At 30.3% G+C, this 14,018-nt stretch overlaps 8 protein-coding genes and 1 non-coding gene across 9 annotated transcripts; 5 read left to right on the top strand and 4 right to left on the bottom strand.

The window, feature by feature from the left end:
• The first annotated feature begins 143 nt into the window (after positions 1-143).
• On the top strand, positions 144-635 carry Chro.10344 (hypothetical protein). The annotated part of the gene is made up of 1 exon (XM_661517.1): positions 144-635. The coding sequence occupies one exon, from the start codon at positions 144-146 to the stop codon at positions 633-635; it is 492 nt and encodes a 163-aa protein (XP_666609.1).
• Positions 636-845: 210 nt separating this feature from the next.
• Positions 846-1,709, bottom strand: Chro.10345 (hypothetical protein). Its single annotated transcript, XM_661518.1, has 1 exon — positions 846-1,709. One exon carries the CDS (start codon positions 1,707-1,709, stop codon positions 846-848), a length of 864 nt encoding a protein of 287 aa, XP_666610.1.
• A 178-nt stretch (positions 1,710-1,887) lies between these two features.
• Positions 1,888-3,108, bottom strand: Chro.10346 (hypothetical protein). The annotated part of the gene is made up of 1 exon (XM_661519.1): positions 1,888-3,108. One exon carries the CDS (start codon positions 3,106-3,108, stop codon positions 1,888-1,890), a length of 1,221 nt encoding a protein of 406 aa, XP_666611.1.
• A 268-nt stretch (positions 3,109-3,376) lies between these two features.
• Positions 3,377-3,447, bottom strand: trnG. The gene has a single exon. It is a non-coding gene; the product is annotated as a tRNA-Gly (tRNA).
• A 334-nt stretch (positions 3,448-3,781) lies between these two features.
• Positions 3,782-5,614, top strand: Chro.10348 (hypothetical protein). Its single annotated transcript, XM_661520.1, has 1 exon — positions 3,782-5,614. One exon carries the CDS (start codon positions 3,782-3,784, stop codon positions 5,612-5,614), a length of 1,833 nt encoding a protein of 610 aa, XP_666612.1.
• Positions 5,615-5,619: 5 nt separating this feature from the next.
• Chro.10349 (hypothetical protein) lies at positions 5,620-8,157 on the bottom strand. The annotated part of the gene is made up of 1 exon (XM_661521.1): positions 5,620-8,157. One exon carries the CDS (start codon positions 8,155-8,157, stop codon positions 5,620-5,622), a length of 2,538 nt encoding a protein of 845 aa, XP_666613.1.
• A 604-nt stretch (positions 8,158-8,761) lies between these two features.
• Chro.10350 (hypothetical protein) lies at positions 8,762-10,510 on the top strand. The annotated part of the gene is made up of 1 exon (XM_661522.1): positions 8,762-10,510. The coding sequence occupies one exon, from the start codon at positions 8,762-8,764 to the stop codon at positions 10,508-10,510; it is 1,749 nt and encodes a 582-aa protein (XP_666614.1).
• A 96-nt stretch (positions 10,511-10,606) lies between these two features.
• Chro.10351 (hypothetical protein) lies at positions 10,607-10,813 on the top strand. Its single annotated transcript, XM_661523.1, has 1 exon — positions 10,607-10,813. One exon carries the CDS (start codon positions 10,607-10,609, stop codon positions 10,811-10,813), a length of 207 nt encoding a protein of 68 aa, XP_666615.1.
• A 380-nt stretch (positions 10,814-11,193) lies between these two features.
• On the top strand, positions 11,194-13,272 carry Chro.10352 (hypothetical protein). Its single annotated transcript, XM_661524.1, has 1 exon — positions 11,194-13,272. One exon carries the CDS (start codon positions 11,194-11,196, stop codon positions 13,270-13,272), a length of 2,079 nt encoding a protein of 692 aa, XP_666616.1.
• The last annotated feature ends 746 nt before the right edge of the window (positions 13,273-14,018 follow it).

The raw sequence follows: 14,018 nt of genomic DNA on the forward strand, positions 1-14,018 counted from the left end.
TAGTATTAGAAAAGAAATCTCCAATAAGAATTGAAGCTTATTGGTGGTTAATTGATAGAATTTCATGTTGTAGTAGATTCTATTCTACTAGACCAGGGAATTTCAGAACAAGACTACTTTTAACTTTAAAATCTCTTTATGATATGATAGGATTATTACCATTAGTTATTAATGATTCAAGCTTTAATTGGGAGAATTCTATAATCATAGGTTCACTCAAGCATGCAACAAGAGCTCTATATCAAAGTTCTACAATGCTTAAAAAACAAGATTTCACAGAAAAAGGATTCCATATGTATAATATAACAAATTTTGAATGGGTTCAAGATATACAAAAGTTTGGAGTATATCAAATTATAGGTCAGACTTGTTTATTTGCTCAAAGAGCAGTTGAAAGATGGGACAAAGTCTTTAATGATATTGGGAAAGCAAACATTTTGTTAGATTGTCTTTCAGATGCTAGAAAGAGTGTAATATCAAGTAGAATGGAAAGAAAGACAAAATTAAGATTAGATACTGTTAGAAATCCAGAAATAGCTTTTAAGAGAAAGAAAGCAATGAGGGAAAGGATTAAAGAAAACAAAAAGAGGAAGTTAAGAGTAAAGATTGAAAATAGAAAGTTAAATAGGGTTTGAATTATTCAATTTGAAGAAAGATCACAAAAATGATGATAGAATAATAAATAATATTTGCTATATAAATAGGTATCGTAAATAATTCAAAAAGAATAAAAATTAAAGATAAAGTTAGAAAAAAGACTTTTTTAGTTGGATTTTTAATAAGCTTTAGTTAAGTTTTCTAATTAATTTATTATTTTGAGAAATTAACAAATTTGAAATGTCTTTTCATCCCTTCAGATGACTATGATAGAAATCTTCATCAAATAAATTCATCTTTGGAATCTTATTATTGTAACTTGCAATAGACATTGCAGAAACACTTAATTGAAGATTTGTATTAGAATCAAACTCCAAAAGGATATCAGCTGGTTCCAATTGAATATCTTTCTCAGCAAGTTCTTGACATAATCTAGATATATCGTCAATTGTGATAATCCTAGAGGATATAATTGAATCTTTATACTGAACTCCATCACAGAAATCTCTTTTGATTTCTCTAGACTCTTGAGGATCTTGAATTTGGCAAGGATCTAAAACATTTGTAATTCTTAGAACTTTTGAATCCAAATTACGTGTACCTAAAGAATAAGTATCTTCTAGAGTGAATAGTAGTTGTAATGCAGTTTCTTGTCCTAAATAAAAAGCATTATCTTTGGTAATTGCTCCATTTATGGTTGTATGGGAATTCAAATTATTAATAGGATTTAATGCTGAATTGTAAGGTGATTGAATATTTGTTCCCGATCCTCCAACTGCTGTTGAAGAAGATGATGATTGTAGTGCTTGAGAATAGTCATTTGGTCTAGAGACCTTAATTTTGGATCCCATGCAAGCAAAACCATCTAATTGAAGAGCTTTTTCAGTTTCTTCTACAGTTCTAAATTCAATAAAACCATAATTACCTTTTTTTTGAGCAAACCAAACACACAATATAGGATTTTCATTGGGATTCAAACATAATCCTCTCAATGCCATTTCCTGCCAGACAATTTGTTGAAAGCTTGATTCAGTAAGACCTAGATTTATAGGTAGATTACCAAAATAAAGCCTTCTAAACCTTCTTGTATTATTCATTGTAGCTGGATCCATTGATGCTGTACTTCCAGTTTTTGCTACCCATTGGAATCCATCATAAAAAACGGGAGTAGGCTCTTTACCTTCGCTTTGAGCAAGTTTTTGAAATCCTCCAGCCTTTTTAATACATCTAAAAAGAAAGGTTTAAATGTTAAAATATTCAATAATGAATGAATAAAAAAAAAAAACAAACTTACTTTGCTTGCATTCTTCTTCTTCTTCTTTCCCTCTCTCTTGATCTTTCTCTTTCTTCAGAAAATGATCTATTAACATAATTTTCATGTCTGTCTCGGTACCTATTTAAATATCTGGTATTATTCCAATTTCTGTCTCCATGATTATAACTATCTCTTTCATAGTCGTTGTAGTTACTATTTCCATGATCATAGTTGTATCCATGACTTGGTCTATTTCCATATTCAGTATTTTTGTTAAAAGCATAATCATTATCGTAGCCTTGGTCATAGTAATTCTCGTTTCTGTAATATTGTGATCTATTTCGAGAAGTTTTTGTATTCGAATTAGAGATATATTCCTCATCAGAACAAGAATATGATCTGGTTCTGGGGTTGGATTTGGATTTGTATTTATTTTGAGACTCAGATATATGCTTTGATCTTGAAGAATGCCTAGATCTTGAGACACTTCTACTTTTGCTTCTGTTCCATTCTTTATCAAAATCTCTGTCTCTTTGCCTAACTTTGTCTCTAATTTTATTTCTTCCATCATTTTTGTTTTCACTTTTATTCGTTTCAATACTTGGACTTCTGCTTCTACTACTACTTGAATTTATGGGTCCAGGGACAGATTTAGAGTGAGAATAAGTTGTAATATTATTTAACTCATAATCTTCATCACCAACCCTATGAGTTGTGGTAATTCTAGAATGATTTTTAACATTACTTCTAAGGTATTTAAATTCGGATCTTTCATGAGCTCTTCCTCTATTCTCTATTCTGTCTCCAGAGCTTGAAACAGATCTTAACTTTTGTGATCTTCTCGAGTGAGAAAAGCCTCTCTCATCTTGGCGTTGGTGGTTATAATGATGACAATGATAATAACCATCGTTAAATTCTTCCGGACTAGATTCATAGTTTCTTTTTACTCTTTCTTTGGACCTTCCTCTTTCTATTGATTTTCTTTGAACTTGTCTTGACCCTGCCCTTGGACATGACCTTGAATTCGATCTTGAATTTGATAGTGACATAGATTCAGATCGACACCCATATTCTGAGCTAGATTTTGACATTGATCTTGAACTTGACTTAAATTTTTGCCTTGTGTTTGTTTTGGCTGGAGCATATCTTCTTCTATCATAGGAAGAGTTTGAGCTTGATCTAGATGCTTTAGAAGAATTAAAACCTCCTCCTTTAAAGGAAGATTCCCCTCTTCTTCGATAGTCTCTGCTGCTCATTTCAATTCTAACTTAATCTTTTCAAGCTTTAAGAAATTGAAGGAAAAAAAATCTTAGAGAAAAAAATTTGATGATGCTTACCACTTAAGTATATATGGATGGTACAATTGGAATTATTCTCTTAATTAATTAATTTCAAGAAACTTTAATTTCAGCCTCTTTCCATATCATTTAAATAAAAAATTAACATTAATAATTCAATGCTTGCTATTAATTTTTACCACGCTCAAAAATATTCGGGCATATTAAAAAAAAATTATAGAAAAAGTGCACTAACGGGGAATCGAACCCCGGTCGAAACGATGGCAACGTTTCATCATACCACTAGACCATTAGTGCTCACGTGACATTTTGTCGAATGAGATAATTAATATTGTATTAGGTTTTGAGGGAATATAAAGCATAGAGTGAAGATTGTTGTGATAACGATAAATATTTAGTGGGAAATTAGGGGAGGTAAAATAAAAATAAAAAAAATATATTAAAAGTAAGGAGAAAATATAATTGAATAGAATAATTAGTATTTGAAAAAAAGGTTGTAATTTTTACCTTATTTCGTATTAAATTCTTGATTTTGATAATTTGTTTGGAAAACAAAATCCAATAAATTAATGTGGAAATGTGTATTTGTTTATATTACTCAAAAAGTGAATTTTCATAAGTTAGTTTAAGAATGAATAAGAACAATAATGTATGTCTTGGAAGAAGAGGAAGACCTAAAAAAAACCAGCCAAAGCCTTCTCTAATTGACTGTATTGAAGCTCTTTCGGAGATTGATAACTTTAGTTTTTTCCCAATATATAAAAAAGAATTATCAAATAAAAACTTCAGTGAGATAAAGCAAATTTTTAAGTTGAAGAATAATTTCAATAGTTGGTACACTTTGAATAAATCTTCATCCATAATGGATTTTCAGAGTGATTTTTTAAATGGAGATACCTTAAACTCTACATCCACTTCTGATAATTCGATCAAAGTTTCATTCAACAATGATTTGGAAGAAATGATACTAAATGTGAATTCAGGAATAAAAACAAAGTCAGATTTTATGCCATTTCTTTTCTTTACCAATGGGCATGTTTGGAAAATGGCATTTAGTCCTCCATCTTATTCAATAAATAAGATTTTTCTTGCTATAGGTATTCATTCACATGAATCCCCCATTTCTCAAATAAACAAAAGATATAATGACAAAGGAATAATCCAAATTTGGAGTATTCCTTTTCAAAATCCAGAAAATGAGGCTGATAACTCTTTATTACCTCAACAAGTTTTTGAGATTTATCATAATGGACAGTTTTGCAGATTTCTTGAGTGGATTCCCCAAAGTGAGAAGCCAGAAAAAGGATCAGCTGGACTCCTTTTTTGTGTTCTAGGAGATGGATTTGCATATTTACTTTCTATTCCTTTGCTTAATAATATGATATTAAATCGATTCAATATTGATGATTTGGTTGTTTGGAAATATTCAAATCCATATTACACAATTTGTTCTGCTTCTATTCGTATTCCAGATGTTGAAGCAGAATACTTAAGAATTGTTGGAACTACTGTTGAAGGGATCTTATTAGTATGGACTTTTGAAGCAGAATCTAATTCTAAACAGAACTTGGTGCTTCTAAATCCTTCAGAACAAATTATCTTAGTATCCCAAAATATTCCACTCCTTTCAGCTTCTTGGTGTCCCATTTACTCCTCAAGTTTGATTGCCGTTTGTGATTACAATGGAAAAATCTCAATTGTTGATATTAGAAGAAGCAGTAATAATTTAATCAAGGAATTTGAATTACCAAATAGACCAATAACATGTATTATTTGGAGTAGATTTGTTAATAATATTTACCTTTCTCATGGAATTGGAGCCATAGTTTTGTCAGTTGAGACAGGCGATTATACCCAATTCACTATTGAGGCATACAATAAAAAGAAAAAATATTCAAAATATGAGGAAGAACAAATTTCTCCTATTTTGGGTTCCAGATCCTGGACATGTAGTTCATTTCTTCATCATGCCATATTTGGATTCAATGATGGATCAACAATTATTGGACCTTGCTTTGAATTTGAATCCAAGTCTTTCCAAGAAACGATTTTGATCAAGGCTTTGGTAACAAATTTAAATGAAAATGATCCAATTCATATTAATGAGTTAGCTGATGATAATAATGTTGAAATGAACAATGAGTTGTCTTCTATCGAATGCAATGATCCCCACGACGTAAATAACAACTTAGATAATGAATTAGAGGCAGCCAATAATTTAAAGTTGTTTAATTCTATGAAGGAATTAATCACGAATAATTATAACCAAAGGGTAAACAGAATGAAACAGGGATCTATTAATATCATATGGAATCATGAAAATAATAACTTGAATGCTGTTGACTTTCTTGAAGTTCAATGTATAACTTCCGTTGACCTATTTAATTATCCCAAATTAATAGACCAACCTTATGTTGCTATTGCTTATTTTGGAGGCCTTGTAGCTATCCATAAATTCAAATAAAGCCATTAATTATTGAGTTGTAATAGTAAGAATTCCATTCCTTTATTTGGATTGGATAAAATATATATTTTTAATGAATCGATGAACTGTTGCTTACTTTCATTAAACTCCGAGTAAAGCAATTCAAAAGCTAATGCAATCTTTTTAACGGTTTTCTGTATTTTCCTTCTTAAAATCATACATGGAACGTACTTTTTACTCTTTAAAACATTATTCACATTAATCAAGAATTGTACAAGCTGGTTAATTTTATAAGTTAATATATTTAGTCTTCTTCCAAGCTTGAGTAAGATTACAAAACTTATAGAGATTGATTGAAATGATTGGTCTATTTCTGAATTATTGGGATCTCTCTTATTTGGAGCTAGGGTCAATTTATGTAGTTTTTCAAGATACAACTTATGGCTTTTAATCATAAATGAAACAGAGTTATTGCTATTGAGATGATTTTTGAAGTCTTCCCATATTATTGGATATTGCATTGAGAAATAACCATAATAAATATCCACAATAAATTGAATTGAAAAACGTATTTTTTGAGTTATATAAAGCAACGAATCAATCCATTTCATAATAATTAGACAATTATTATTACAGAATTTAATATAATCAAAATCATCATTTGCCATTTTCTTTGCTTTTTGCTTACAAAGCAGAATTCCCTGTTTTTCTCGATTTAAAAAAATAAGAGTTTGGAATACTTGATTTAAAAATAATGAACATCTCTTGACTTCTAATAAAAAACTAAAGATATTTGAATACTCCTCCATGTTATTTTTGTCAAAGAATTGCAATATTAAATAACTTGGGATACCACAAATCAACATTTGAGTATTTGATGGATTTATATTTGAAATTAAATTAGGATTTGTATTATTAATTCTGATTTTTAAGGAATAGAATGTTGGTAATTGACCTTTAATATAGTCTTTTGAGTTACTAACTTCAAATTCTAATAGAAACATTGACATAATTTTCCTCTTAATTTCCCTTTCATCATCTTTGATTCCTTTATTATATAAAAGTTTAATTGAAAGATTTGCTTCCGTTGGATCAACATCTATATTTGGAAACTTTCTTTTTGAATCCAAACGTAGGGTTTTAATTAATTGTTCGGTAGATGATTCTTCTAAAATTACAAGGTCACTTAAACATGATAAAATATTAATTATTCGAATTCCTTGATAGCTTTCAAAGTTAATTTGATTTTTGATTAATTGAGTTATGATTGGATTTACAAAATCTACTTTATTCTCTTCATTTTCCTTAATAAATAATTCCTTATAGTAGGTCTTCAAACTTTTATTTAGCTCTCTGAATGATTCTCCAATGTTACTTTGAAAAGTATATCTTCTCTGGACAACCTGAGGTTTATTATTATCACTACTCTTGAATAACATATTTATAGGAAAAGCTTTTGATTGATCTTGAAGATTTACATCACTAAATAGGTCCATAGAAGTATTTGGAAGAAAATTATCAACTTTAATTGTTCTCAATATAGAATCTAGTATTGAAATTTCATTCTTTGGTTGGATTCCAAAAATATTTCCAATGTTATATAAATAACAAGTATTGTATTTATTGTAATAATTTAAAATATCATGTAGGATACATATTGAGTCATGAAATTCGATTGTATCACTTCCTTTATTGGATGGAAATTTTTTGAGAGAGTTTGGAGTATTTGGAATAAACTTAATAAAAGTATCAATACATTTTCTTAATAAAGAAATCCATATATTCAATAAATGTTCGTCAATGATTAAAATCGACTTTTCAATATTACCAAATAAAGTTTCGAGAATGAATATATTTAATTCAATCTTTTGGATTTCTGCATTCTTGATATTACTTAAATCAGCCAGGAATACTTTATTGATCAAAATATTGAAAAAAGAGCGAATATTTGACCAAATATTTAAATATGGATGTAATAAACTGCTAAGATAAACGATCGTAATCGGAGTTGAACATAATGTTTGCTCGTTCATTACCCCAAATTGAAATTCACGGAGTGGGTAAACTGAATCAACTTCCCAAAATAGTTGCTCATCCCCCCATAAATCCTCCTGCTTAATAAAACTTTCGATCACATCCATTCCTTGAACTTTTGCTCCGATCTGATTAAATTCGGAAGCTAACTCATTAAATGATACTTCGCAGTTATTAAGGTGGTGATATTGTAACTCACAAAGTTTTGAGTCCCATTTTTGCATTAATTCAATAATAAACTCGGAAACACAACTTCCTAACTCTTTCCAGACTTGGAACTGTTTACTGTTCTCTTTCTCGTTAAGCTGGATCAATTCAAGGTTGTTAACTATAACATTAAGCTGGAATCTTATTTCTTCAAACAAACTTTCTTTAAAGCAGCAATTTTTCATTAACTCATTGTGTGCGTTATTAGTGGAAAATAAGGAATTAATTATGTTATTTACTATCCAAAATTGAGAAAATCTTTGTGTGTCTGATGATGAGAATTCCTTTCTATTAATTATTTCAGAAGGAAGTCTAATAATTGAGCCATTTTCAATGCTCATTTTTTCTTATAAATTAATTTAATTACACATTATTTGTGAGGTATTTTTATGTGGCGCAATTTTGCCCAACACCGTTACTAAAAACTGTCAAACACGTAATGCATGCAGTGACGGTATTAAAAAAAAAAATTCATGAGGACAACAATAATAAAAAATTACTCACAAAAATTTTGATTAATATAAGAACAATTTTTTTTAATAAAAAATTAATTACTTTATTTAAAAAAATTATTTTGGATTTTTATCTTGAAAAAAATATTTACATATAATTAATGAACAATAAATAAATATAAATTTATGGCAGAAATTTCGAATAATTATTTCAAGCAATAATTAATTCAATTTTGATTTTACAAGTCGAAAAAATTGCATGCATGCAATTATTATTCATGTGCGAGTAGTTTTGAGTCAAACCCATTAAAAATTAACTGGAATTAATTATTTCCGAGGTAAATAAATTATTAAGAAATTAAATTAATAGCAAAAAATTATAGTTTTGAAAGAGAAAGTAATAATTATTCTAATTAGAAGTTTAAAGAAGGGGGAGAGATAAACCCCAAATATCAGATTTCAAGTATCAAAATAAATATATAAAAAAAAAATAATGGACCTCCATCCTCATATTAGAGCATTGGATGTAGTAGAGACATTTTGGGAAACATTCAACGAGCTTGGAAATGTCATAATTTTAAATCCAATAATTGTTAAGTCTTCTTTCCCTATAAGAGTTGATATGGTTAGAGATGCAACACAAAAAATGATACAAAGGCATCAATCATTGAGAGTACGAATAATTTCAAAGATGACCAATAGTGAAGGAAGGAAGGCTTTAAAGAGATATTTTATAGACCTTTGCGACAGTGCAGAGGTAGTAATTAGAGAAGAATTTCTATCAGTGCAAGAAAATCAAAATTTAGAATTTGAAAATGAACCAGTTTGGGAAAGTATGCTGGTCAAAGAGCAGAATGAATTTTTCGATAATGAAAATTCTCCATTATGGAGAATTAGAATGATGAGACTTGGAAAGTGCGGAAATACATACAGAACATGTTTTATTGGGAGCTTTCATCATGCAATAATGGACGGTCTAAGTCGTCAGTATTTCTGGACAGAATTATTAGGTTTATGCGCACTTTCTAATGAATTTCCAGATATAGCTATTCCAAAAAATAGACCCACAGCCCTTCCAAAGAGTGTTTGCAAGTACTTTCCTTCTTCATTGAAGGTAAGGCTACTTAAGCCATTTTACTCTTGGAGGGCAACAGCAGCACATGGAGTTTGTTTATATAGAAAGTTGGTGGCACCATTTGAAAATCCGTGTAGTCTTGAAATTTCACGAGACTTATATGCCGATTTTAAAAAGTCTCCTAGGACAAGCATTTTACCAATAAAAATTTCAAAGGAATTATTAAAGAAATTAATGTCAAAATGTAAGGAAAGAAAGATTCAATTAAATGGTGCAATAGAGGCAGTTTCAGCTTTAGGACTAATGGGGTTAATATACGAATTAAGAGAAAATAGAATGAATAGAAACTCTGGAGATATTTCCGAGTTGAAGGATGATGACAAATCACCAGAAAATCAACGCAATAGAGAACTATCGACTACATTAAATTTAAATTGCATGAATAATTGTGCTCCTTTCAATATTAGAGGAAGTGATTGCTTCATTCAAGGAGGTGAGGGCAATACAATAATTCCAATTAGAACAATGGTTGCAATTAACTGCAGAAGATGGGTAACAAAAGATAACCCTTCAGTACGCCCAGAAACAAGCAAAGATGTTGAAGCAGATTTAATGAACGTGTTAGAAGTAATGCAGAATAATAATAACAGTGGTACAACAACCACAACTACTTTGACAGACAAAAATGATGAGCTTGCTATTAAAAATGACTCAACTGAATGCTCAAATTTAAATTCTGGGGATGAAAATATATCTTCATTGGAAAATACTGAATTTAATGAAGCTTCTTATGCAAATAGATCAAGAAGCTATAAAAGCCATTCTAGGGAATTCTTTAATAATCTAAATAAAATAAATATATCATTAACAAAGTTGAATTCACAAAGTGGAGAGAAGATCGGCCCATCGTGGCTTAAAAAAGCAGTTTCTAAAGTAATGAGTCCCAAAAATAAAAAATCTAAACAGATTAAAACAGTTGGTTTAGGTTCCTATGCAGTGCTTATGGGATTGGACATGAAAGTTGAGAAGGACTGCATGTCAGATATTGATAAGATGTGGGAATTAGCAAACAATACAAACAAGAAAATACATTCAATAGTGGATTCAAAAGATCCATCAGCTGTAACATTTGAGTGGCATGTAATAAGTGGTAAGTTGCTTCATTAATTTAATGTGTTTATTATGAATGAATATTAATTTTTATTAGGTTTTATACACGATTTAGCAAATTCTCCCACAAGGTCTGATAAAAATAGATTATTAATGCAGCTTGGTGACCCAACAATCAGGCCTTCATCATTTCTAGTTAGTAATGGAGGGTTATGGGATTCAAGCCCATTACAAGAACTAATTAAAAGGATTAATTCAATCACAACTGAGCAGGAAGTAATGGTGGAGGTAGAGTCATCATACAGCTGTGTTGCACAACATAACGTAAGTTTAATCGAAAGAAATTTGGTAAAAATATAACTAGAAATTCACTTTATTTGATTTTTCTATTCGAAATATTAAAATTTATAGGCTGGTTTAAATATGTTTGCACATAATATTGTAACTGTTAATGGAGAACTATGTTGGAGTTTACAGTATCATAGTAATATTACAAGCAAAGAGGTAGCTCAAGCGTACTCAAACCATATTCAGAAGTATATAAATTTACTTGCAGAATCATAGAAATTAAATGAAAGTTAATGAGAATTAAACTGAGAAGAAGCCAAGAAATTAGTAAGTTGCAAGTTAAAATCAAAAAATTGGATTTGGCGCCAGCGCCAGTGCATTTGGAGGTCAAATTAAATGGCAATTTTTGACAGAGTACGAGAGGAATTATTTTTTTTTAAATAAAAAAAAATATGGCAGTGCAAGTAAGAAATAAAAAGAAGGACAAAACCTTATGGATTTCTGCGGAGGAAGAAGTAGATGATAGTACTAGCAATGAAGAGTTGGAGGTAATGAATATCGATGATGACTATGATTCTTCAGATGATAGTGAAGGAGAAGACCAATATGAAGAAGAAGGTGAAGAGGATGATAGTGATGAGGATGAAGATGAATCAAATACTAAGGACTGGGGGAACAAAAAACAAGATTTCTATGACGGAGGTTCTTCAAGTACAGATAGTGAGGGAGAGAACTGGTCTGATGTAGAAATGCAAGATGAGGAGGCACGAGGAATTCAAGCGAGTAGAATGATGAGGTTGAGTAAGGAGGATTTTGGCATGGATGATATTATCGATCAGGGTAAATTGGAGGAGGATGATGAATCGGCAGAGAATGAGGCAGCCTCATTTGGATTATCTATTAATGATTCAGAAACACTATTGGAAAGTTTAAGTAATTTATCGAATACAAAGCAGGAAAAAGAGTCGGATGTTTTAGCAGCATTGGGTAATGACGGATTGGATGGAATAGAGGGTTTGGATTCAGAACTAGCTCCAATATTAACAAGTATAAAGGAAAAAGTTACAGAAGTAAAAGAGAGAATGCAGGTATTATTAAATTTGGTCAAAACAAAGGAAGGTTCAGGCTTGGTGACAGAAAAAGGGATGGAGTACTTAGACTCGAAGAATACTTTGCTCTTGATGTATATTGGTTATTTATGTTATTATATGATGTTAAAAACTTCCCCTGATATTAACATTAAGGAGCATCCAATTTTGTTGAGGCTGGTTACTTTACGAACAATGATGGAAAAATTGAAGCCAATAGATGTCAAACTTCAACCGCAAATAGATAGAATTTTGGAGTTAGCAGAGAAATCATCTCAAGTGGATAACTTCTTATCATCAGCTCCAAGGCCAGACAGATTCGTATTTGAAGATGAAGATAATGATAATAGCGACATTGAAGAAAATGATATTTTTAAACATGATCTCAGGGATGAGTTTGATGAGTCCACAAATATCGATTCAGATGTAGAAGTAACTGAAGAAGATTCGGATGGTGGAAAAGGCGTTTATAAAGCTCCAAAGAATTTACCAGTTGAGTTCAACGATAAAAAGTTGAGTAAGACTGAGAAGATGATGAAGGAGTTAGAAAGAGAAAGACAGAGGTTATTAAGAACTGATATTATTCGCCAAATGAGATCTAGTATTCATGAAGGCCCTGAGGAAGTTGGAAGGGAAGAAACTGAACAACTACCTCAGTTGGAGCGATTACAACGACAAATAAAAGAACGAATTAATTTTGAGGAGGATAATATGATGAGGTTACCAAAGACTAAGAAGGATAAAAGAGAAGAAAAGCTTTATAAGAGGTTAATGAGCCAAGTTGAGGGAGGCGTTAATACTTTGGACGATTTAGCTCAATTTGCAGAAAGAGCTACAGATATGGTAACTGATTCGAAAAAGAACTCACTTTCAAAGTATTTAACCAATGCTTCAAGGCTCAATAGGGAGATTACAAAAAGTAATTTGGCTCAACAAAATTCTGATAAGAGCATTACAGAAAAATTGTTAAAGAGGAAAAAAGCACAAGCCGAATTGGCCCAAAAGAGCAAATATAAACCTGAATATGATTCTAAAAGTGCTGATTACAATGATTCTGTGGATGAGTCTTATGCTGAAGCAGAAAAGGAGCTATTTAAGAATAATTCATATTTACAAGAAGTTCTCAAGTTGAATGAAGAGAAGAAAATGCAAAAACAAAAGAGGAAGCAAGAAGTTGATAGTCGAAATATGCCAAATATTGATGATTTAGTAGATTCAGGATCCAGAAGAGCATCTACTAAAGAAATGATTAAGAATAAAGGTTTGACTAGAAAGAGAAAGAAGATAGAAGGTAATGCAAGAGTACATAACAGACTCAAGTATAAGAAGGCATTGAAGAGACTTAAGGGAACTCAGAGAAGCATGAGAGATTATGAGGGCAGTTACTCTGGAGAATCTACTGGATTAAAGGATAATGTTAAGAGATCAACAAATCTTAGTTAATTCAGAAAAGAAAGGTGGGACTTTCAAGTAATAAAATGGCCAAACTAAGAACATTTTAAAAGTTTCACGTGAATACAAATACATCTGCAACACAAATTACTATCGTTGAAATTAATAATATTATTAAACTGCGTACTATTTTCGACTATTTCTATAATAACAAGTTTTGGAGTTTCAATCATCCAAGATAAATACAAATTTCCGAAGAGTAAGATTTTCAAGCGAAGAATAGGAAAAAAAAATCAACATAGGAAAAGAATAATAAGTAAATTCCAACCTAATTCAGTTTTCCATGAGCAAATGGAATAAATATCTTCAGAAATTGATTTTCAATCTCAGTATCAATAATACCCTCATTTGATGATGCTTTTATTCATACCCAATCTTGGCGCCAACAGTATATTAAACTAAATATTTGATTTTACAATATACTATATACGTATAAATGGAGATTAATAAATTAATTTACTATGCGGGATCTTGAAAAATAAAATAACAGTTACATGTAAATTAACTAAATAATTCTATAACTGGGTAAAATTATTAAATTCAGGAATTTTCAATACTATTTATTTGATTGCACTATATTTTTGGGAGTAACAAGGTAAATAGTTGCAAATATCCATTGTGAAGAGTTTGGTTAAAGCTTAATTGAATCAGATTTTCATAATACAATTTATATATACATATATAAATATATAGAATTTTTTCTATTGTTGGCTTCATTATTGTTTTTTTGGGTAAAA

Source organism: Cryptosporidium hominis, assembly GCF_000006425.1.
Source record: "Cryptosporidium hominis TU502 chromosome 1 CHRO011090, whole genome shotgun sequence".
NCBI classification, from domain to species: Eukaryota; Apicomplexa; class Conoidasida; order Eucoccidiorida; family Cryptosporidiidae; genus Cryptosporidium; species Cryptosporidium hominis.